Raw genomic sequence first — 20,937 nt, forward strand, 5'->3', positions numbered from 1 at the left:
CAGGGGGCTGTGGGGGGAAGGGCCAGGGGATGACCCAAGTGTGTGTCTGGCCCAGGGACCACTTGGGAGAGGAAATGGGGTTTACAAGCCCCCCTTGGGCAGGTGCAATGATCATGAGGTGAGAGGAACCAGGGGAGGGACGTGTCTTAATTTTGATCCAGCAGTGTCCCTGCAATAACAGCATTTGGTTCCTACAGCCCACCCCCCCCAGCCTTGCCCCAACTTGTCCCCTTCCCCCCACCACCAACCCCCCCGGCCTCCCACACAATCTCCTCAATTGGGCTTCTCCTTCCCACCTCACCCCAGCTTGTCCCCTTCCCCAGCCCCCTGCTTCCCACACACATTTCTCAGCTGGGCTCCTGCTTCCCAGCCCTCTACCCATAGTCCTGCCTCAACCTGTCCCCTTCCCCCCCACTCTGCCCCCCCCAACCAGCCTCCTGCTTCCCACACAACCTCCTCAACTGAGCTGCTTCTCCCTGAACCCAGACCTCCCTGCATCATAGCCCCACACAGTCCTGTCCCCTCGACCCATTTCAACGCCCACTTAATCTGTCTCCCAGACTGACTGTAGCCCAATCCAGCCACCCCAGCGTTCTCCAGTGTATCCCCTGCCCTCGCCATCCTGCCACTAGCCCCTTCTTCCCCTCTGCTCTATCCAGCCCCTCCCTCTGCCCCACCCTCCCCCTGACTTCTATCAGCTCCCTCATGCACCCCAGCTTCTGCACCCCTCCCCCTGCTCCCACTCTACTCACATCCCAGCCCCACCCTAGGATTGCAAGGTGTCCGGTATTCAACAGGAACTAGTCAGAAAGGGACCCTGGTGACTGGTCAGCACTGCTGACTGGGAAGTTAGAAGTCCAGCTGGCGGTGCAGCAGGGCTCCTGGGACGTGGCTGCCTACAAATAGGGGTGGCCACAGGGGTGCCATTTGCTGCTCCTGCCTGCAGGTGCCTCCCTGAGCGCCGGCTCCGCAGCTCCCATTGGCTGGGAGCTGCGGCCAATGGGAGCTGAGGGGGCAGTGTGCCTAACCCTTGGGTTACCCCTCCGCCTAGGAGCTGGGGCCCCGAGGGACATGGCCCCGCTTCCTGGGAGCTGTCTGAGGTCAGTGCCAGCTGGAGCCCTCACCTGCCCCTGCCCCCCAATCCCCTGCCCCAGCCGGGAGCCACCTCATGCACCCTGAGCCCCGCGTTTCTGGCCCCGCCCTGGCTCCGGCACCCCCGCTGGGGTGACCTGGGGGTGGGGGGGTAATAGGTGCCTACGTAAGACACAGCCCCAAACCCCGGCTCACACGAGCAGGGCAGTGGGTCACCTTCACCCCCTCCCACATCCCAATCCCTGGGAGAGGGGGCGAGTGGGCGGGGCCTCAGGAAAGGGGCGGGGCAGCGTTCAATTTCCTGCCATTAGAAAGTTGGCTCCCCCTAGCGGCTCCCTGCGCACCCGCCATCGCCCTCAGCCCCTCCCCGTGTCTCTCCTGCCGGAGGCGGGGCGCTAGAGAGACGGGGCGAGGGGAGGAGCGCGGGGGTGCCCCTCTAGCCCTCCTCTCTGTGCTCTGCCGGAAGGGGGGGGTCACTCTGCACTTCCTCTTGATGGTGACTTCCGGGAGGGGGACGCTCTCTCGCTGTGGTACCTGCGGGGGCGGGGCTCCGCCCACCACCACCGTCACCTGACGCCACGCCCTTCACGTGCTCTGTGACGTCATCGGGGCGAAGGCGGAAGTGAGAGAAGGAAACAGACTGAGCGACAGCGGCGGCGGGTGAGACCCCGGGGGGGGGGGGGGGTCCTGGGGGTGTCTCCGTCATTTCCGTGGGGCGCGCGGGGGGCTCCGCTGGGGGAGTCCGGCCAGGGGCCGCAGGGCAGAGCGGGAGGGGGGGGCATAGTGGGATGGGGCTGGGCGTGGGGGGGCATAGTGGGGGGGCTGTGTGTAGGTTGTGGGGCATAGTGGGATGGGGCTGGGCGTGGGGGGGCATAGTGGGGGGGCTGTGTGTAGGTTGTGGGGCATAGTGGGATGGGGCTGGGCGTGGGGGGGCATAGTGGGGGGGCTGTGTGTAGGTTGTGGGGCATAGTGGGATGGGGCTGGGCGTGGGGGGCATAGTGGGTGTGTGTGTAGGTTGTGGGGCACAGTGGGATGGGGCTGGGCGTGGGGGGGCATAGTGGGGGGCTGTGTGTAGGTTGTGGGGCATAGTGGGATGGGGCTGGGCGTGGGGGGGCATAGTGGGGGGCTGTGTGTAGGTTGTGGGGCATAGTGGGATGGGGCTGGGCGTGAGGGGGCATAGTGGGGGGCTGTGTGTAGGTTGTGGGGCATAGTGGGATGGGGCTGGGCGTGGGGGGCATAGTGGGGGGCTGTGTGTAGGTTGTGGGGCATAGTGGGATGGGGCTGGGCGTGGGGGGCATAGTGGGTGTGTGTGTAGGTTGTGGGGCATAGTGGGATGGGGCTGGGCGTGGGGGGAGCATAGTGGGGGGCTGTGTGTAGGTTGTGGGGCATAGTGGGATGGGGCTGGGCGTGAGGGGGCATAGTGGGGGGCTGTGTGTAGGTTGTGGGGCATAGTGGGATGGGGCTGGGCGTGAGGGGGCATAGTGGGTGTGTGTAGGTTGTGGGGCATAGTGGGATGGGGCTGGGCGTGGGGGAGCATAGTGGGTGTGTGTGTAGGTTGTGGGGCACAGTGGGATGGGGCTGGGCGTGGGGGAGCATAGTGGGGGGCTGTGTGTAGGTTGTGGGGCATAGTGGGATGGGGCTGGGCGTGGGGGAGCATAGTGGGGGGGCTGTGTGTAGGTTGTGGGGCATAGTGGGATGGGGCTGGGCGTGGGGGGGCATAGTGGGGGGGCTGTGTGTAGGTTGTGGGGCATAGTGGGATGGGGCTGGGCGTGGGGGGCATAGTGGGTGTGTGTGTAGGTTGTGGGGCACAGTGGGATGGGGCTGGGCGTGGGGGGGCATAGTGGGGGGCTGTGTGTAGGTTGTGGGGCATAGTGGGATGGGGCTGGGCGTGGGGGGGCATAGTGGGGGGCTGTGTGTAGGTTGTGGGGCACAGTGGGATGGGGCTGGGCGTGGGGGGGCATAGTGGGTGTGTGTGTAGGTTGTGGGGCATAGTGGGATGGGGCTGGGCGTGGGGGGAGCATAGTGGGGGGCTGTGTGTAGGTTGTGGGGCATAGTGGGATGGGGCTGGGCGTGAGGGGGCATAGTGGGGGGCTGTGTGTAGGTTGTGGGGCATAGTGGGATGGGGCTGGGCGTGAGGGGGCATAGTGGGTGTGTGTAGGTTGTGGGGCATAGTGGGATGGGGCTGGGCGTGGGGGAGCATAGTGGGTGTGTGTGTAGGTTGTGGGGCACAGTGGGATGGGGCTGGGCGTGGGGGAGCATAGTGGGGGGCTGTGTGTAGGTTGTGGGGCATAGTGGGATGGGGCTGGGCGTGAGGGGGCATAGTGGGTGTGTGTGTAGGTTGTGGGGCACAGTGGGATGGGGCTGGGCGTGGGGGAGCATAGTGGGGGGCTGTGTGTAGGTTGTGGGGCATAGTGGGATGGGGCTGGGCGTGGGGGGGCATAGTGGGTGTGTGTGTAGGTTGTGGGGCATAGTGGGATGGGGCTGGGCGTGGGGGGCATAGTGGGCGGCTGTGTGTAGGTTGTGGGGCATAGTGGGATGGGGCTGGGTGTGGGGGGGCATAGTGGGATGGGGCTGGGCGTGGGGGGGCATAGTGGGGGGCTGTGTGTAGGTTGTGGGGCATAGTGGGATGGGGCTGGGTGTGGGGGGGCATAGTGGGTGTGTATGTAGGTTGTGGGGCATAGTGGGATGGGGCTGGGCGTGGGGGGGCATAGTGGGGGGCTGTGTGTAGGTTGTGGGGCATAGTGGGATGGGGCTGGGTGTGGGGGGGCATAGTGGGTGTGTGTGTAGGTTGTGGGGCATAGTGGGATGGGGCTGGGCGTGGGGGGGCATAGTAGGGGCTGTGTGTAGGTTGTGGGGCATAGTGGGATGGGGCTGGGCGTGGGGGGGCATAGTGGGGGGCTCTGTGTAGGTTGTGGGGCATAGTGGGATGGGGATGGGGGCAGGGCGCAGGGGTGGGGCATAGTGGGGAGGGCTCTAGAGGGTCCAGCTGTGGGAGGGGGCTGGGTGGGTTAACTGAAATCACCTCCTGTGAAGCCTCTATTAAAACCATTGATTTTAATAAACTTTTCTCTTTGGGTGCCAGTTATTTTCCAAAGAAAGATGCCTCTACCCCAGTTGGGGTCACTAGACCCATTTACACATATCGGTTTACAGCTAATAACAGAGCTTGGATGCCAGAAGTGGGACATCTTTGTGCTACCTGGGAGAGCTCCCTATAATTGTATATGTTTGTTTAAGTAACTATGTAGCTTAATACTCTCAAATTCTTATAAATTAATTGGCTTTTTTCACTGTGTTACCAAATAGCGAATTCCAAATTGCTTATCTCCTAGAGAATTAACTGTTCACTCAGGATTTGTGTCAAGCTGCATTTGGATGGTAACTGGACTTTAACTGCCCACACGAAACAACATCTAAAATGTACTTTTATTAACCAAAACAACCCTAAATGCTGTAGATCCATAAATGTCTCATATCAGAACAGTTTACAAGTTTACAGCAAAATGATTCATTATTAACCGGAGGGTTTAATTGTCCTCAGTGAATTAAACTGATTATTTCAAATCATCCTGGAGGGAAATTTTCAGATGTCCCCAAGTGAAAGTGACTGAGCTTAAGTTCCTACTTCCCTGTCTTGAAAACAAGAGTCTCTCTTAAATAGCTGGTTTCAGAGTAGCAGCTGTGTTAGTCTGTATCTGCAAAAAGAAGATTGATGAAGTGGGTTCTAGCCCATGAAAGCTTATGCTCAAATAAATGTTAGTCTCTAGGGTGCCACAAGTACTCCTGTTCTTTTTCCTAAATAGCTAGCAGCAGATATCTCCAATGGCTAGTGATGGGACACTACATGGGTAGGGAGTTACTACTAAATTCCTTCCCAGGTGTCTGGCTGGTGGCTCTTGCCCACATGCTCTGGGTCTAACTGATTGGCATATTTGGGGTCGGGAAGGAATTTTCCCCGGGGCCAGATTGGCAGAGACCCTAGGGTTTTTTTTTGCCATCCTATGGGGCATGGGTCACTTGCAGGGTTAAACTAGTGTGTATGGTGGAATCTCTGAAACTTGAAGTCTCTAAATCATGACTTGAGGACTCCAGTAACTCAGGCAGAGGTTAGGGGTATATTACAGGAGTGGGTGGCTGAGGTTCTGTAGCCTGCAATGGTTCCTTCTGACCCTGAAGTCTATGATGCTGTGATTACTTTGACTGAGCCATTGGGCTGTCTTTATAAAGCTTGATCTCAGGTGTTCGGTATCCCCACCCCCCCAATTCTTTGTGTAGAAAAACCAGCTGTTGGATTCAGCATATTTACTTTATATTTAAGCATGTGAAGAGATTATCATAAGTTTAGGCCTTTTAACATACTTGGTATTAAATTCAGATTTTGTTTTAAAAAGAAAAATGTATTATAATTTATTGTAATTATATTTTAACACACAAAATAAAACATTCTGGTTTAAATTAAAAAAAATAATCTGATTTCAGCAAAAATTATTGTTTTTTTCCCAGCCTGGCTTGGGGGTTTGGGGCTTGGAGCACTGTGATGGGAGCAGGGGGTCTTGGGGGCAGAGTCTTCCTAGGCCACTGGGGCTGTGCCTTCTCCTGCAGTGCCACTGGGCTCCATTCCCTCTGGCAGCGTGTCCGGCCAGAGCAGTGCCCCAAACCCAGGCCTCAGCGAGACCTTTCCACCACCACTAACCTTCCCCTCCTGTCTCTGCAGCTCGCTCTGTGTGTGCGCACCTGACTTCAGCGTTTCCTGCCTCCTCCAGCCGCCACCCCCTGGAACAAGACTGCTTTCTCCCCTGAGTGAGTACTGTGCTGGCTGGCTGGCCCTGAGTGCCTCCTGGGGTTGGGGGTAGTGTTTCCCCTTCGTTCTCAGGGGCAGCGCTGCCTGCAGCTGGGATCAGTTGTGGTCCCAGATCAATGGGGTGGGGTCTGTGCCTGGCTCGGCTCCTGCAGAACAGGTTGTCCTGTCTGTGGAGGTGCATGAATGGAGCATGGCCGGGGAGGGTCTCCCTGGGGTGAGGTCCAGGAGGTTGCCTGCTGCTCTGACACCTCTCCTCCCTTAGAGGCAGCCAGCCCCCTTCGCTGTGCCTCCCCTGCCCAGGCTGGAGCAGGGGCTGCCTGGGGTTGTGCCCTGCCTTGCAGGGTCGCCAGGCAGGTCCCTATTGCCTGTGCAGCCTGGAGTTTGGTCTGGCCCCTCTCCCGGGAGCTGCTGGGCCTGACCCCGGGAGTGGCACAGCAGTGCCCTGGGTGTGTCAGGACAGGCTGGGCTGCTGGTGGGAAATGCACAGAGGTTGTGGCAGGATGGACCCAGAAAAGTGCTGTGAGAGGAGGGGGGAACGGAATAGAGGGAGATGCCTGTGCACCCAAGACAGCCATAGACGATGGAGCCAGCCCCACAGAGACTCCTACCTTGTTACCATTGCATGGCTTGGAGGGGGACAGCCTGGCCCAGCCAGCTTTGTGGGGAAGAGCCTGAGTCCAGAGAACCCAGCCCTGAGCCCCCAAGGGGATAGAGCTGCCCTGCCCCCTGGCAGCTGCCTGACCTGCTGCCTGCCCCACTCACTGTCAGATCCAGAGGATTCGCTCCCCGCATCTCCCAGGCTGGGCTGCTCAGGGGTTCCCCTAGCTCGCCCCCTCCTGGCAAGTTCCTGAGCTGCTGCTTTCCCCCACGGCCTTAGGCTGCCCCTTGTCCCGCTCAGCATGGACCTGCTGTTCGGGCGCCGGAAGACGCCGGAGGAGATGCTGCGGCAGAACCAGCGGGCCCTGAACCGGGCCATGCGGGACATGGACCGCGAGCGGCAGAAGCTGGAGACCCAGGAGAAGAAGATCATCGCCGACATCAAGAAGATGGCGAAACAGGGGCAGATGGTGAGCGAGGGGCCAGGCCGGGGGGAGCATCTCCAGCTTGAGCCCAACCTTTCCCCCTCATGGTGGGGTGAAGATTATGGGGGACGGGTATCTCCAGCTGTAACCCACAGTGAACAGTGGGGGGAAGGACGGGTACGTAGGGGTGTTCCTCACTGTAACCCATCCCCCCGGCAGGAGGCGGTGAAGAGCAGGGGGGATGAGGGGTCTCTGGCTGTAACCCATTCCCCCCCCAGCAGGACGCGGTGAAGATCAGGGGGGATGAGGGCAATGAGGAGAGGGAGTGTGAGGTCTCTGGCTGTAACCCATCCCCCTGGCAGGAGGCGGTGAAGAGCAGGGGGGATGAGGGCTATGGGGGGAGTGGTCTCTGGCAGTAACCTATTCCCCCGGCAGGACGCAGTGAAGATCATGGCCAAGGACCTGGTGCGAACCCGGCGCTACGTCAAGAAATTCATCATGATGCGAGCAAACATCCAGGCCGTGTCGCTCAAGATCCAGACCCTCAAGTCCAACAACTCCATGGCCCAGGCCATGAAGGGTGTCACCAAGGCCATGGCCACCATGAACAGACAGGTACGTGGGCTTCCGCCAACCGGGCTGGGCAGTGGGGCAGGAGTGCTGGCTAGGAAGGAGCTGGCTACTCCAGCCAGGCCTCTCCCAGCAGGGGGCGCTGTGGGGTGCGAGGCAAGGTTCTGACTCATGCGTGGGGGTCCCTGGCTACTTCAGCCCCATTTCTCCCAGCAAGGGTACTGTGGGGAACAGGGCAGTGTGCTGGCCACGGTGTGGGGGCTCCTGGCTACTTCAGCCTGGCCTCTCCCAGCAAGGGGCGCTGTAGGGCCAGTCCACTTGATTTCCCCAAGGCAGTGACTGTATATTCTCTTGCCCTCCCCCGCCCAGCTGAAGCTGCCCCAGATCCAGAAGATCATGATGGAGTTTGAGAAGCAGTCGGAGATCATGGACATGAAGGAGGAGATGATGAATGACGCCATCGATGACGCCATGGGGGACGAGGATGATGAGGAGGAGAGGTGCGGGGGCAGGGCAGGGGGGACTGGCTGGCTTGGGGGCTAGGGGGGGAAATGGGGCATGGGGCCTTTTCCCTGCTTGTGACTGCCTGCTCCTATCCGGCCGCAGGGTGGGGATCTGGCTGGCTCAGAAGGGTAGGGAATGGGACCCTGGGGCCTTTCCCCTCTAGGGGGCACCAGTTCTCATCTGGTCATGGGGCTGGGGGGACTGGCTGGCTCGGGGGGTGAGGGGGCAGGGAATGGGACATGGGGCTTTTCCCCCCCTACAGATGCTGGCTCCCATCCAGCCCTAGGGTCTATCAGCAGGACAGGTGACAAACTGAGCCCCCAGGAGGGGTTCCCCAGGCCGAGCGACACCCTTGGGGTGGGGATGAGCTCACTCAGCTGGTGCCCGCTCCAGGGATAAACCCAGTGTATTGTTCTGGCACGTTTCCCCAGGTGTGTGGGGACCTGGGCTGCTGGGTGCGTGGGGTGCTGGCTCCTCTCCAGCCCAGTTATCTGGGGGCGTGGCTCTTTCCTTTCCGGGTGTGGGGGGTCTTGGCAATGTCCCTGCTCTCACCTGCCCATCTCTGCCCCCCAGCGATGCTGTGGTGTCCCAGGTGCTGGATGAGCTGGGCCTGACCCTGACGGATGAGCTCTCCAGTGAGTATCCTAGCTGCGGGTGTCGGGGGGAAGGGCTCTGGCAGGAGGCACTCACAGGCCCTGGGGGCTGGGAGCCAGGTCCTCTCTGCAGCTGGGCAGTGCGGGGGAGGCCTTTGCTGCCTGACCCTGCTAGCGCCTGGGAGATGCGGGGGCTGTGGGGTGCTCTGGGTGGACTGTCCCCTCCCCCAACCATCCTGCCCTTGATGGGGGCCTGGGGCTGTGGGGGCCTCTAGGCAGGCTGACCCCCTTCTCCCCGCAGACCTGCCCTTGACGGGGATCCTCGCTCAGCGGGAGATGTTGGGGCTGTGGGGTGCTCCAGGCATCCTGACCCCCCTTTCCCCGCAGACCTGCCCTTGGTGGCGGCCTCGCTCAATGGGGGGCTGTGGGGTGCTCCAGGCATCCTGACTCCCCTCTCCCCACAGACCTGCCCTTGGCGGGGGCCTCACTCAGTGGGGGGTTGTGGGGTGCTCTGGGCTGGCTGACTCCCCTCTCCCCACAGACCTGCCCTTGACGGGGGCCTCGCTCAGTTGGGGGGCTGTGGGGTGCTGTGGGTGGATTGGCCCCCCTCCCTGCCCTCCTGCCCTTGGCGGGGGCCTCGCTCAGTGGGGGCTGTGGGGTGCTCTGGGCGGGCTGACCCCCCTCTCCCCACAGACCTGCCCTCGACTGGGGCCTCGCTCAGTGGGGGCTGTGGGGTGCTCTGGGCGGGCTGACCCCCCTCTCCCCACAGACCTGCCCTCGACTGGGGCCTCACTCAGCGTGACGGCCGGGAAGAAGGCTGAGCCCTCTGCGGCGCTGGCGGATGCCGACGCCGACCTGGAGGAGCGGCTGAAGAACCTGCGCCGGGACTGAGGGGCTGGGGCTGCCCCCCTCCGTCCCCACATTGTGCTCCCCCAGGCACCCCACCCACCACTGGCCTCTGCTCTCAACACCCCAGGGGCTGCGACTGCTGCCTCTGCCCTTCTCTGGGTACTTCCCCCTCCCCCCCACCCGTCTGCCTGTGTGGGGGACTAGGTGGTGGGGTGGAGGGTTCCTGCCAGTTTGGGGAGGCAAGTCCCCACGCCGAGGTAATGGGGGGAGGTTTGACTGTGGGGCTGCTGCAGCTCTCTGGGGGGGCAGGGGAATCATTTCTGTGGGGGGGAGTGGGGTTCTTAACCCTTTAGCTTCCAGCTCAAGTACACTACAGGTGGGGGTGTCTTTTCTGCAGTGGCTGTCACCCCCCAGGAGCTGCCAGCTCAGGCTGGTTTCATCCCTCCCCCCACCCCCCACAGAGAGGGGGAGGCTGGCTCTGGAGAGAAGCAGATTGGAAGATGCACCAGCCCAGGGATATATATATGTGTGTGTGTGTCTGTGCTGGTGGTGGGGCTGGGCTTATAGGATGGGGGCAGCTGGGCACACCCACTAAAGCCTGGATCTGGGGGGGCACAGGTTGGGAGCCCCCCCCCTTCCTGGCACAGAGCTCTCCATCCTGTGCACAGGGACAGTGGGGGCTGCGCTCAGGCTCTCCTGCCTCCATCTGCTGGCTGGCTGGGGGAGGGGCTGTAATAAAGGCTGTAAATTTGTATCCAGGGTGCCTGCTGGTTGATTCTTGCCCCATAGATTGCGGGAGGGGGCAGAGGCCCTCCCCCATCTCCTCTGGGGTGAGCTGAGGAGGAGCTGTCCTATGCGGTTGCCTCCCCCTGACTTGGAGCAGAGGAAGGGCCATGGGGATCCCCCGCTCTGCTGCTGGCTTCCCCACAACTCCCTCCTCCAGGGGATCCTGGAGCCCTGCCCCACTGCAGCTGGATGCATCATTGTTCCTGGGGGGAGGTAGGTGCCCCTCGCCTAGTGCTGGGCAGGAAGGGACTGACGGGGATGGGTCAGGAGTGGTGGCTGGGCTGAACGGGGTAGGAGGTTGGAGGCAGGGGCACTGGAGGCATGTTATGAGGGAGTGTTGAGTGGGGGTGGTGTATGGCTGGCGTTCACTGGTCACGCACACCCAGCCCAGGTAAAATGCTGCCAGTTTATTACCCTGCCCCCCGAATCCAGAGCAGCTGCCCCCTCCACGGCTGCTGGCACGTCTCGGCGGCTCTTTGCCCTCACAGCCGGGCTCCCCTGGGTGACGCTGTGCCCACTGGCCACGCCAGCGCCTGCAAGAGAGGAGCAACTGCTGAGCCTAGTGAGGGGAGGGGGAAGACCTTGGTCCCTTCATGTTCCTGATCTCTGCCTGCCGCTTGGCTGGAGTGGCCAGCAGGGCAGTGCCCTCCCCTCCACCCGGCGCCCTGCTCCCTCCCACCCCGAGCCTGGTGCTCCGTTTCCCAACTCCCTTTAACCACAACGGGGCAAAACTGGACCCTGGGCTAGAAACTTTGGAGATGCTCCACATCAGAAGGAACTTGGGGGTAGAAAATGGGGGAACAAAATAATACAAAGTGTGAGACTTGGTCTAAAAAAAAAAAAAAAAATCCCTTTCTGCCCCTAAACAAGTCTGTGTAAACGCACGGGAATCCAGTGCTGGCAGCTGGAGGGGGACGGGGGTTGCTCTGACTACACCTTACACAGGTGCATGAGGACTTCAACTGTCTAGTCCTCTGCACTTCCACAGCATGTGGATGTGAACTAGGGTTATAAATGTGATGCCGCGGTTTGTGTGTGTGTGTGTGAACCAGGGACGGTTGTAAGTGTGACCCAGGGGGTGTAAATTGAACCAGGGAGTATGGATGTGAATGATGGGGTGTGGCTGTGAACCAGGGGTGTAAAGTCAACCTGGGGGTGTCGATGTGAATGAAGGGGTGACACTGTAGCTGCCGCTTACCATTAAAAAAGTTAAGTCAAAAGCAAATTGTCCCTTTAACACAAAACTGCTCTCTTGCAAACCTGGCGTATCTCTAATGCCATCACTGGGGAGATGGTCACCTGGCAACTAGTGCTGGGGGCCTGAACCCACTGGGATGCGGGAGCTGTCCACCTCTGGGGGTGGGGGGGTTGCTTTGGGGAGGCCAAGCCAAACTGAAGTACAGGCTGCTCCGGGGCGGAGAGTGGACCCAGCTGTGGACATGGGGCTCTGGGCTGAGGCTGTGCCCCTCTGGGGCTGCCCAGGGAAGCAGCTGAGAAAAAGCAGGGGCTTAGGAGCGTGGTGCAGGGTGGGGGACACAGCACTGCCCCCCTGCTATCCCAACCCTGGGCTCCCCATGCCCTCCCCACGAGGCTGGGGGAGGGGAACTCACCGTGTGTGTGTGGGGGGGAGAGGGCCTGCTAGACCTTGATGCCCAGGGCACGGAGACACTCGTGGTACGATTCCATCAGCTCCTTGCACGACTCCTCCCCGTTCTCACGCACACTGCGAAGACATGGGGGGGTCATTAAATGGGGAGGGGGACCTGCCTGGCTCACACCCATCGGATGATCTAGCCCAGTATCCTGCCCCTTCCCTGACCCCTGGATCAGAGCCACAGGCCCATCTACCCTGGTATCCCGTCCCCTCCCTGGATCAGATCCAAGGCCCATCTAGCCCAGTATCCTTTGTGTCCACCTCCCTAAAAGCTGAACCAAGAGGCTGGGAAACCGATAAGCCCCTCTTATCTCATCTCTCCTCTCCCTCCTACACCCCCCTCCCTCCAGTCAGACCCTTATCTGCAAGGGGTGCCTATGGGGAGGGCTGGCCGGTGGGTTAGATTAGTCACACACACCCCATCCCCTGCAGCCTGTGCAGGGGTCTGGCATGGTGCCCATGTGGGGCTGGGGGAGCCGTGGTGCAGGGAGGGTGACAGGCTCGGGGTGCTGTGCTCGGAGCAGGCCAGGGCCAAGCGAGGACAGCACGGTGCCAGCTCTGCTGGAGATGCCCTATTGCCAGGGCTGGTGGGAATGGGGACCTTGGTGCTGCAACGGGTGCCCCACATAGGAACTAACCCCATGCAGCGGGGTCCCTCCATGCGCCCGTTCCCTGACTGTGAGATCCTGGGCCATGTTCTGGCTGCTGGGGGTTGGGGGAGAGGAGAGCTCCTACTACCGTAATACACCTAATAAATAATGTACAGTGCCTAGCACAGTGGGGTCCTGGACCATGACTGGAGCTTTTAGGCACTAGCATAATACCCCTAATAAATAATGTACAGTGCCCAGCACCATGGGGGCCACGACTGGGACTCCTAGGTGCTACCATAATAAACTTAATACATTATAATAATCATAGTTTAGGGAGAGGCAGTGTTGCCTAGTGGAGAGAGCACAGGACTGGGATTAACCTGCTGGGTGACAGTGAGTAAGCCACCCCCGCCTCAGTTTCCCCATCTGTACAATGGAGAATAACTGACCTCCGTAAGGTGCTCTGAGATCTGCTGGTGAGTGGCACTGAGCGAGCCCTAGGGCTGATAAAAGGGGACCCAGACCTGCAGGTAGGGTGAGCGGGGGCAGGCCGGGTTCCTTTTCATCCCAAAGCCAGGCTGCTTGGGAGGTGCGGATGCCCCGCCAGTCAGTTAGGGCTGCAGGTTGCAGATAAGGGGCAGCTGCAGAGCTGCGGGGAGGGGGAAGGGAGGTCACAGGGCAGGGGCGGGGTGCTGAGGAGCCACAATTGCAGGGGGCTGGAGCCTGGTGCTCTTTGGAGCCGATACAAATGCCCCCCCATCACTGCACCCGCCCCCTCCCCCCAGCCATGAGCCAGGCTGCGCGGTTAAAGCCCTGAGCTGAGGCTCAGGACGCCAGGGATTGAGCCCCACTATACACGTGTGGGGCCCGGAGATGGCCCCAGATGGGAATCGGGGGATCCAGTTGCCACCACCTCTGGGGCTGGGTGGGTGGTGGGCCTGAATTGCCAGGGTCTCGGTTAGTGGTGAGGAAGGGACAGTGAGGGGTTAATGAGGATGGGGGAGTGTTTCCACCCCAGCCACTGAGGGGTTAATGCCCGCCATGTGCCCGCACCCCCTTCCTGGCCTCCCCGTTACTCCTGCCTGGCTGCCTCGGCGGCTCCTTTCTCCGCAGCTAATGAAGCCGGGGCTGAGTCAGCAGCACCACGTCCTCTTGCCCCACGCCGCCCGGCCCACACGCCCCAGCTCTGCTTGGCCCCACCAGCCCGTACCTGGGGGGGCTGGCGAGGGCGCCAGTCACTCTGTAGGGGTAGGGGGTGAAGGAGGTGTTGCTCTGAGACACTGGGGGGCAGGCGGGGTGGACGGGGTGTCCCTAGGGGTCACTGTGGGGGTGGAAGAGGGATCTCTTGGGGGCACCATGGAGCTGGTGGGGGTAAAAAAGAGGTGTCTCGGGGTCACCACGGGGCAGGCAGGGGTGGAAGAGGGGTCTCGCGGGGTCACTGGGGCAGGCGGGGGTGTAAGAGGGGTCCCTGGGGGTTACTGTGGGGCAGGCGGGGGTGGAAGAGGGGTCCTTGGGGTTACTGTGGGGCAGGCGGAGGTGGAAGAGGGGTCTCTCGGGGGCACTGTGGGGCAGGCGGGGGTGGAAGAGGGGTGTCTCGTGGGCACCGTGAGGCAGGCGGGGGTGGAGGGGGTGTCCCTGGGGGGCACCATGGAGCTGGTGGGGGTAAAAAAGAGGTCTCTCGGGGTCACAACGGGGCAGGCAGGGGTGGAAGAGGGGTCTCTCGGGGTCACTGTGGGCCAGGCGGGGATGGAAGAGGGGTCCCTGGGGGTTACTGTGGGGCAGGTGGGGGTGTAAGAGGGGTCTCTCGGGGGCACTGTGGGGCAGGCGGGGGTGAAGGAGGTGTCCCTGGGGGTCACTGTGGGACAGGTGGGGGTGTAAAAGGGGTCTCTCGGGGGCACTGTGGGGCAGGTGGGGGTGTAAAAGGGGTCTCTCGGGGTCACTGTGGGGCAGGTGGGGGTGTAAAAGGGGCTCTCGGGGGCACTGTGGGGCAAGCTTCCATTTCCTCCCCCTCCTCTGACATGCCCGGTCCCTGCTGCCATGGGAACGGGGTGGCAGAGCTGAATGTAGGTCATTGGCCGTTGTGCTGGTAGCAGCTTAGCCAGCCCCATGTGTCCCGGCGGGTGCCAGCCATAGGGGGCATCTGCCCCGTGGGGCCATGACTCAGCGTAGCCACTGCACCGGGGTCAAGGGGTTGCTGACACCAGGGGATGGGGTGGAAGCAGTGTGTGTGTGTGTCAGCAGGAGTGGCCGTGGGGGGGGCGCTGGGAGCCAGGACTCCTGGGTTCAATCCCTGGCCCTGGGAGTGGGGTCTAGTGGTTAGAGGCAGGAGGCCTGGCAGCCAGGACTCCTGGGTTCTCTCCCCAGCTCTGGAGAGGAGGGGATCTAGCAGGTGGACAGGCAAGTGGAAGGCCGGACTCCTGGGTTCTATGGTGCCCCCATCTCCCCTGTGACCTTGGGCACATCCCAGGTGGAGCTGTGGGGATCAGGACGCATGGGGGGAGGGCACGGTGGCCTCGCTAACCCCCTCGCACAATTAACCAGCCTCCTCAGCGCCCGGCAGAGCAGGTGGTGCCAGGTGCTGGATCACGGCACGCCCCTGTCAAGCTACATTAGCCAGGGCTGGGAGATGGAAGGTGCTGCCGGGAGAGGCATCACACAGTGGGCTCTGCGGCCTGCGTGCCAGTGTGGGGTGGGGCGCAGTGGGGCTGAGTGTGGCGGAGTTGGCCGGGGGCACCCCATGGGGGAGAATGGCGTATGGCCTGGGCATAGCCAGGGGGCACCCAGGGGTCACGCGCAGCCCGTCGGCTGGATCAGCCCAGCCACAGGAATCGCAAGTGGGGGATTTATAAATCATAGTAATAACTCCTGGCAGCACCGCCAGCAAAGCGCCTTACCCTGCAGGGGGTGCTCAGCCCCAATTACAACCCAAAGGGGGGGGCATGCACATGCCCAAGGTCACACGGGGGCAGAGGTAGAGAGAGAACCCAGGAGTCCTGGCTCCAAGCCCCCTCCCCCTGCTCTAACCACTAGCCCCCACTCCCTTCCCAGAGCTGGGGAGAGAACCCAGGAGTCCTGGCTCCCAGCCCCCCCTGCTCTAACCACTAGCCCCCACTCCCCTCCCAGAGCTGGGGCCAGAACCCAGGAGTCCTGGCTTGTCTCTCTGTGGGTCTCTACTGTTACTCTGGGGCTATTAGGGGGGCACCCCATCTGCTGTGCCCCCCCATGCCTCGCAAGGCCCTGGGCTCTGTTACCCCCTCATCCAGCACCCATAGGGTAGGTGTGTCCCTGCTCTAACTCCCCATAGCAGCTTTAGCTGTGGAGTTATTTGGGGGTGAGGATCCGGCAATGGGGTCTGCTCCCCTGCGGGGGGAGGGAGGAGCAGGGACCTGCTGGGGCCAGAGCTGGGCACGGCAGCCCAAGGGCAGCTGTGGGGATGGGGCGAACTCTTGGGGCGGAGGGTGAATGAGGACAGGGCATGGCTGGGGGGTGACAGCCACTGCACTGGGCTCGGGACCCCGAGGACTGACTCCGGGGGATGGGAATGCCCTCGGTAACTGCCTGAGCCCCCTGCCCCCTGCCCCCTGCCCAACCCCCACTGAGCCCCCGCCTCACCCCTACTGAGCCCCCCGTCCCACCCCCACTGAGTCCCCTGCCAACCCCACGAGGCCACTGGCAACCCCCACTGATCCCCCTGCCCCACCCCTACTGAGCTCCCTGCCCCCCTGCCTCATGCCCACTGAGACCCCTGCCAACCCCACAGAGGTCACTGGCAACCCCCACTGATCCCCCTGCCCCACCCCCACTGAGCCTCCTGCCCCCCTGCCTCATGCCCACTGAGACCGCTGCCCCCAACCAACCTCCACCGATCCCCCACCCCTACTCCACTGAGCCCCCTGCCCAACCCCCAGTGAGCCCCCTGCCTCACCCCCAGTGAGCCCCCTGCCCTTCACTGAACCCCTGAGCCCCCTGCCTCCCACACTGAGCCCCCTGCCCCACCCCCACTGAGCTCCCCGTTCTATCCCTACTGAACCCCGAGCCCCACTGAGCCCCCTGTCCAATCCCTACTGAACCCCCAGCCCCACTGAGCCGCCTGCCTCCCATACTGAGTCCCCTGCCCCACCCCCACTGAGCCCCCATCCAACCATCGCTGAGCCATTCCCAACTGAGACCCACCCTTGTCTCTAGTTGACAGTGGGGTGGGGAACCAGTAAGGGGTGATGGGACTGACAATACCTGGGGGTGACCCACCCATCCCCATACACACCCCGCCATCCATCCTTGTACACACCCCACCATCCCCATTCACCCCCTCTATCCCCGTACACATTGTTCCATCCACCCCTGTACACACCCCTCCATCCCCACACACATCCCGCCATCCATCCCTCTACACACCCCCCCATCCATCCTCATACAAACTCTGCCATCCCCATAAACGACCCTCCAGCCATCCCCATACACAACCATCCATCCATCCCCATACACACGCTCCCTCCATCCATCCCCATACACAACCCTCCATCCAACCCAACTGCCCTCTATTCCCATACACACCCCATCATATGCAACCCATCCCCATATACACCCCTGCATTCATCCCTATACACACCCCTCCCTTCCCATACACACCCCTCCATCCATCCCCATATGCATACCTCCATCCCCATACACACCCTGCCACCTATCGCCATACACAGCCCTCCATCCATCCCCATACATCCCCTTCCTCCAGCCCCATACACACCCTGTCTTCCCCATACACACTCCTCCATCCCCATACACACCCTGCCACCTATCGCCATACACAACCCTCCATCCATCCCCATACATCCCCTTCCTCCAACCCCATACACACCCTGTCTTCCCCATACACACCCTGCCATACCTCAGTCCCCATACACACCCTCCCTCCCTCCATCCCCATACAAACCCCTTCAGTCGTCCAACTCCAAATACATCACCCGGTCTATCACTGACTCCAGCTGCCTTCACTCCCCTCCCTGCGAGGCCCCCACATTCACACCTTGTAACAAGGCACCGCTCCCAATGCACACCCATGGCACCAGCTCCCCTTTCACATCCCTCATTCAATGCCCTCTGTCAGCCCCTTTACTAACCCCCCAACCAATCTATGTCGCTACATGTCTTTCTCCCGCCCCTCGTGCCCCGCATATCTGGGGCTGGATGGGTGGGGCGGGGTTTGGGCCTGGAACCGCTGGGTGGCTGGGCCCATTCTCCCAAGTGGAAGGGCCTTTGCCCCACGGAAGCCCCTATGTTCCCCATGGGGTTGGTCATGCTGGGAGGGGTGCTGGGCTGGCTGCTTCCTGGGGGTGCCCTGAGGCCACAGAGCTTTCTCCAGGCTGGTTCCCTGAGGTCACGTCCTGCTGTTCCCTTCCGGTCCCTGCACCACATGACCAGCGCCGAGGGCCCCTCTGCCTATCCCGGCCTGGGGAACCGTGAAGCCAGGACCCACCGGCTCCCACCCTTCTGCCTCATCTGGGCTGGGGGCACTGGGTATGGAGTGCATGGCACAGCTCCCTGCGCCACCCCACTGAGACCCCCTGTGCTCAATCCACTGAGCCCTCCCTGCCCCACTTAGGCCCCCATCCCCTAACCCACTGAGCCCTTCTGCCCCACTGAGCTCCCTGCCCCCACTCTACTGAGCTACCCTGCTGCCCCACTGACTGCAGACCCACTGAGCCCTGCCTCCACTGCCTGGAGCCCCTGCCCTCCATTCCCTGTAGCAGCTCTCCGTGGATCAGGTTGGCAGGATGCCAGACTCCCCCCAGCGGTGCTCCCCACCCCTCAACCCTGCATCATGGCAGCTGCACCGGGACTCACCATTTCTCCACAGCTGCTTTGAGCTCGGCGCAGGGGGGCTGCCCCTGGGGTTCATCGGGGGCCCCCTCTTCGAGGGCCCCTCCTGGTCTGGGGCTGTTGGACATGCTGAGCCGTGTGTCTGTCCGTCCGTCTGGGTGCGGGGCGGGAGCGGTACCCGGGCAGCGGCAGGGGGTGGAGGATCGCGCTTGGGTATTCGAGATATGTCATAACTGCTCCGGGGTTAATGCACAGCGGCTTAGCCTGGGCCAGACGCCTCCCCCCAGCCCTGCCCTCCCCTCTCGCTACCGGCTGAACCTAGCCAGGGACCGGGCTGGAGGTTTCATCATGCGACTTGATCTTTAATTAAAGATTAATCTTTAATTCCTGGAGAGTCCAGGACAATCCTGGAGGGTGGTGACCCTAATGGGTCTCTGGGGACCTGCCCCCGAGACACTCCTTCCCCCTCTATGGCCTGGAGGCCACCCCCTCACAAACTTGCTCCCCCCTGGAAACATAGAGCCCTGTGGGCCATGGATCCCAGCCACGAACTTGCTGGGGAGAAGTGGGGCAGCCCCTGCATTGTGGGAACAGGGACTGATGATGTCCGGGTGGGTGTGTGTGTGATGGACAGGGCACCCTCCTCATCAGAGGGTGTGCGTATGTACTGGTGTGTGTTTGTTAGTGTGTGTGCAGGGGTTGTTGCGTGTTGGGGGGGTTGTGTGAGCATGTGGGCAGGGGTATTGGGGTATGTGTGGGGTGTTGGGGTGTGTGTGTGCAGGGTGTGTTGCAGGGTGTGTGTGTGTGTGTGTGTGTATGTAGGGATTGTAGGGGTTTGTGAGTGTGTGTGCAGGGATGTTGGAGTGTGTGTGTGTGTGCATAGAGGGTGTTGCAGTGTGTGCGCACGCAGGGAGTGTTTGTGTATGTGTGTGTGCAAGAGGGCATTGTGGGGGGAGTGTGTGTGTGTGTGTGTGTGTGTGCAGGGAGTGTTGAGTGTGTGTGTATGTGCTTAGAGGGTGTTGTGGGGGGGGTGTGCAGGGGATGTTGGGGTGTGTGTGTGCAGCAGATTGTTTGCAAGGGTTTTAGCAAGGTGTGATGGGGCCCGGATGGCTCTTGGTGAGCTCTGAGGGATTCAGCCCAGCTCACTGGGGCTGGGTGGGTCACAGACAGGGCTGTGTGGAACTCTGGGGCTGCACGCTCCAGTGGACTGGGATTTGCTGGCTCATGGACCCCTCACATCGGGGCTCCCTCCTGCACTCCCCAGGGAGCTGCTCCACCAGGTACAGCAGGGTGCCCACAACCAGCCCCCAAACCCGGACCCCTCCCACACTCTACCAGCCCCAGCTGTGCCCAACCAGCGATGTGCTGCCCAACACCACCCCCTCTGCCCTGCTCCCCCCTGCCCTGCATCCCAGGTGGGGCCTTGGCACGGGCATGCCACACCCCAGAACCAGGCGCAGCAGGGGAGCGATCCTGGCACAGACAGGAAAGGCCTCGGTGCCCCCAGGGAAGAATGAATAGCTGAGTCATTTGGGGATTATGCAACACTGCCATCCACACAGCCACAGACAATCTGGGATGCAGTGCCCCCAGTGGCCATGCTGGGTACATGCAGTGTGACTGCTGCGTGTGCTAATGGGGAGCTTCAGTGCCCCCTAGTGGCCATGCTGCTACATGCAGTATGAATGCTGTGTGCTAAGAGGGACCTGCAGTGCCCCCCAGTGGCCATGCTGGTACATGCAGTATGAATGCTGTGTGCTAAGGGGGAACTGCAGTGCGATGTTGTGTGTGCTAATGGGAAGCTGCAGTGCTCCCAGTGGCCATGCTGGTACATGCAGTGTGAATGCTGCATGTGTTAATGGGTGAGGGGGCAGCAGTGTCCCCCAGTGGTCATGATGGGTATATGGCGTGTGAGACACACTGCTTGTTCCCTAGTTCTGACTCAGACCAAAGCCTGTTCTAGCTGGATTCCCCTGAAAGTGGTCCCAGGGCTGAGGCTGTGGATGAGGGGGAGAGGGTGGGGGGCTGTGCCCCCAAGCATGGTGTGAGACTCAGGAATGAGGCCTTCTGGCCCCACAGTTCTTGATCCACCGTCACCACCGCAAGGGGCCGTTTATTTCCCAAGCCGCATTTGCAATGGGGGGAAGGTCCGTCTGGCAGGGATGCCCAGTGTCTGGAATGATGCCTGCCCTGCCCCATTGGCCCCAGTGGGGGCCTGGCTCCCACACGCAGCCTCCCCGGGGCGTGGGCACTGGTTGGGCGCAGATGGGACATAACCCAATGGCTCCCCCGGTGGTTAGAGGCTCTGTGCCTCCCTCTCCTCGGCCACACGTCCAGCCAGTCCCCATGAGGCTGTCGCTGGCAGGGACGGCTCTGGGAGACCCAGAGGGAGGGAGTCCAGCCTTGGGCGTAGCTGGAGCGAGAGCAACAGGGAGCCCCAGCGATGGGGAATCGCCTCATCCCTCTGGGGAGCTGCCCCAGCCCGGATTCCCCCTGCTGACCCCTGGGCACCTGGCTCCCCAAGGACTCAAGCACCCTGGAGCCCTGGCCAGCAGCTGTGCCCCTGGTCTAGCCGGCTGGGGGAAGGGGCCCTCAGGGGTCAAGGGAGGGTGTCTGGGTGCCTGGCACCACCCAGACTTCCCTGGGTCGAGTTGGG

At 61.8% G+C, this 20,937-nt stretch overlaps 1 protein-coding gene and 1 long non-coding RNA gene across 3 annotated transcripts; one reads left to right on the plus strand and one right to left on the minus strand.

The window, feature by feature from the left end:
* The first annotated feature begins 1,594 nt into the window (after window positions 1-1,594).
* On the plus strand, window positions 1,595-10,185 carry CHMP2A (charged multivesicular body protein 2A). Of its 2 annotated transcripts, XM_050927655.1 has the most exons (7): window positions 1,595-1,752; window positions 5,807-5,892; window positions 6,771-6,960; window positions 7,351-7,530; window positions 7,855-7,985; window positions 8,563-8,624; window positions 9,352-10,185. In XM_050927655.1, exons 3-7 carry the CDS (start codon window positions 6,793-6,795, stop codon window positions 9,471-9,473), a joined length of 663 nt encoding a protein of 220 aa, XP_050783612.1. In that variant the 5' UTR covers window positions 1,595-1,752; window positions 5,807-5,892; window positions 6,771-6,792; the 3' UTR covers window positions 9,474-10,185. The 2 variants fall into 2 exon arrangements, with proteins under 2 accessions (XP_050783612.1, XP_050783611.1); XM_050927654.1 differs by lacking the exon at window positions 1,595-1,752 and having other exon boundaries at window positions 5,656-5,892.
* Window positions 10,186-10,609: 424 nt separating this feature from the next.
* Window positions 10,610-18,621, minus strand: LOC127036611 (uncharacterized). The gene is made up of 3 exons (XR_007770189.1): window positions 18,306-18,621; window positions 11,824-11,940; window positions 10,610-10,750 (listed from the first exon to the last, which is right to left on the minus strand). It is a non-coding gene; the product is annotated as an uncharacterized LOC127036611 (long non-coding RNA).
* Window positions 18,622-20,937: the final 2,316 nt, after the last annotated feature.

This window comes from Gopherus flavomarginatus, chromosome 18, assembly GCF_025201925.1.
Source record: "Gopherus flavomarginatus isolate rGopFla2 chromosome 18, rGopFla2.mat.asm, whole genome shotgun sequence".
NCBI lineage: Eukaryota > Metazoa > Chordata > Testudines > Testudinidae > Gopherus > Gopherus flavomarginatus.

Coding starts and splice junctions, on each gene's coding strand:
- CHMP2A (XM_050927655.1), top strand. CDS start 6,793: ATGGACCTGCTGTTCGGGCGCCGGAAGACGCCGGAGGAGATGCTGCGG. Junction 7,531..7,854: donor TGGCCACCATGAACAGACAG/GTACGTGGGCTT, acceptor TCCCCCGCCCAG/CTGAAGCTGCCCCAGATCCA. Junction 8,625..9,351: donor CCTGACGGATGAGCTCTCCA/GTGAGTATCCTA, acceptor CTCTCCCCACAG/ACCTGCCCTCGACTGGGGCC.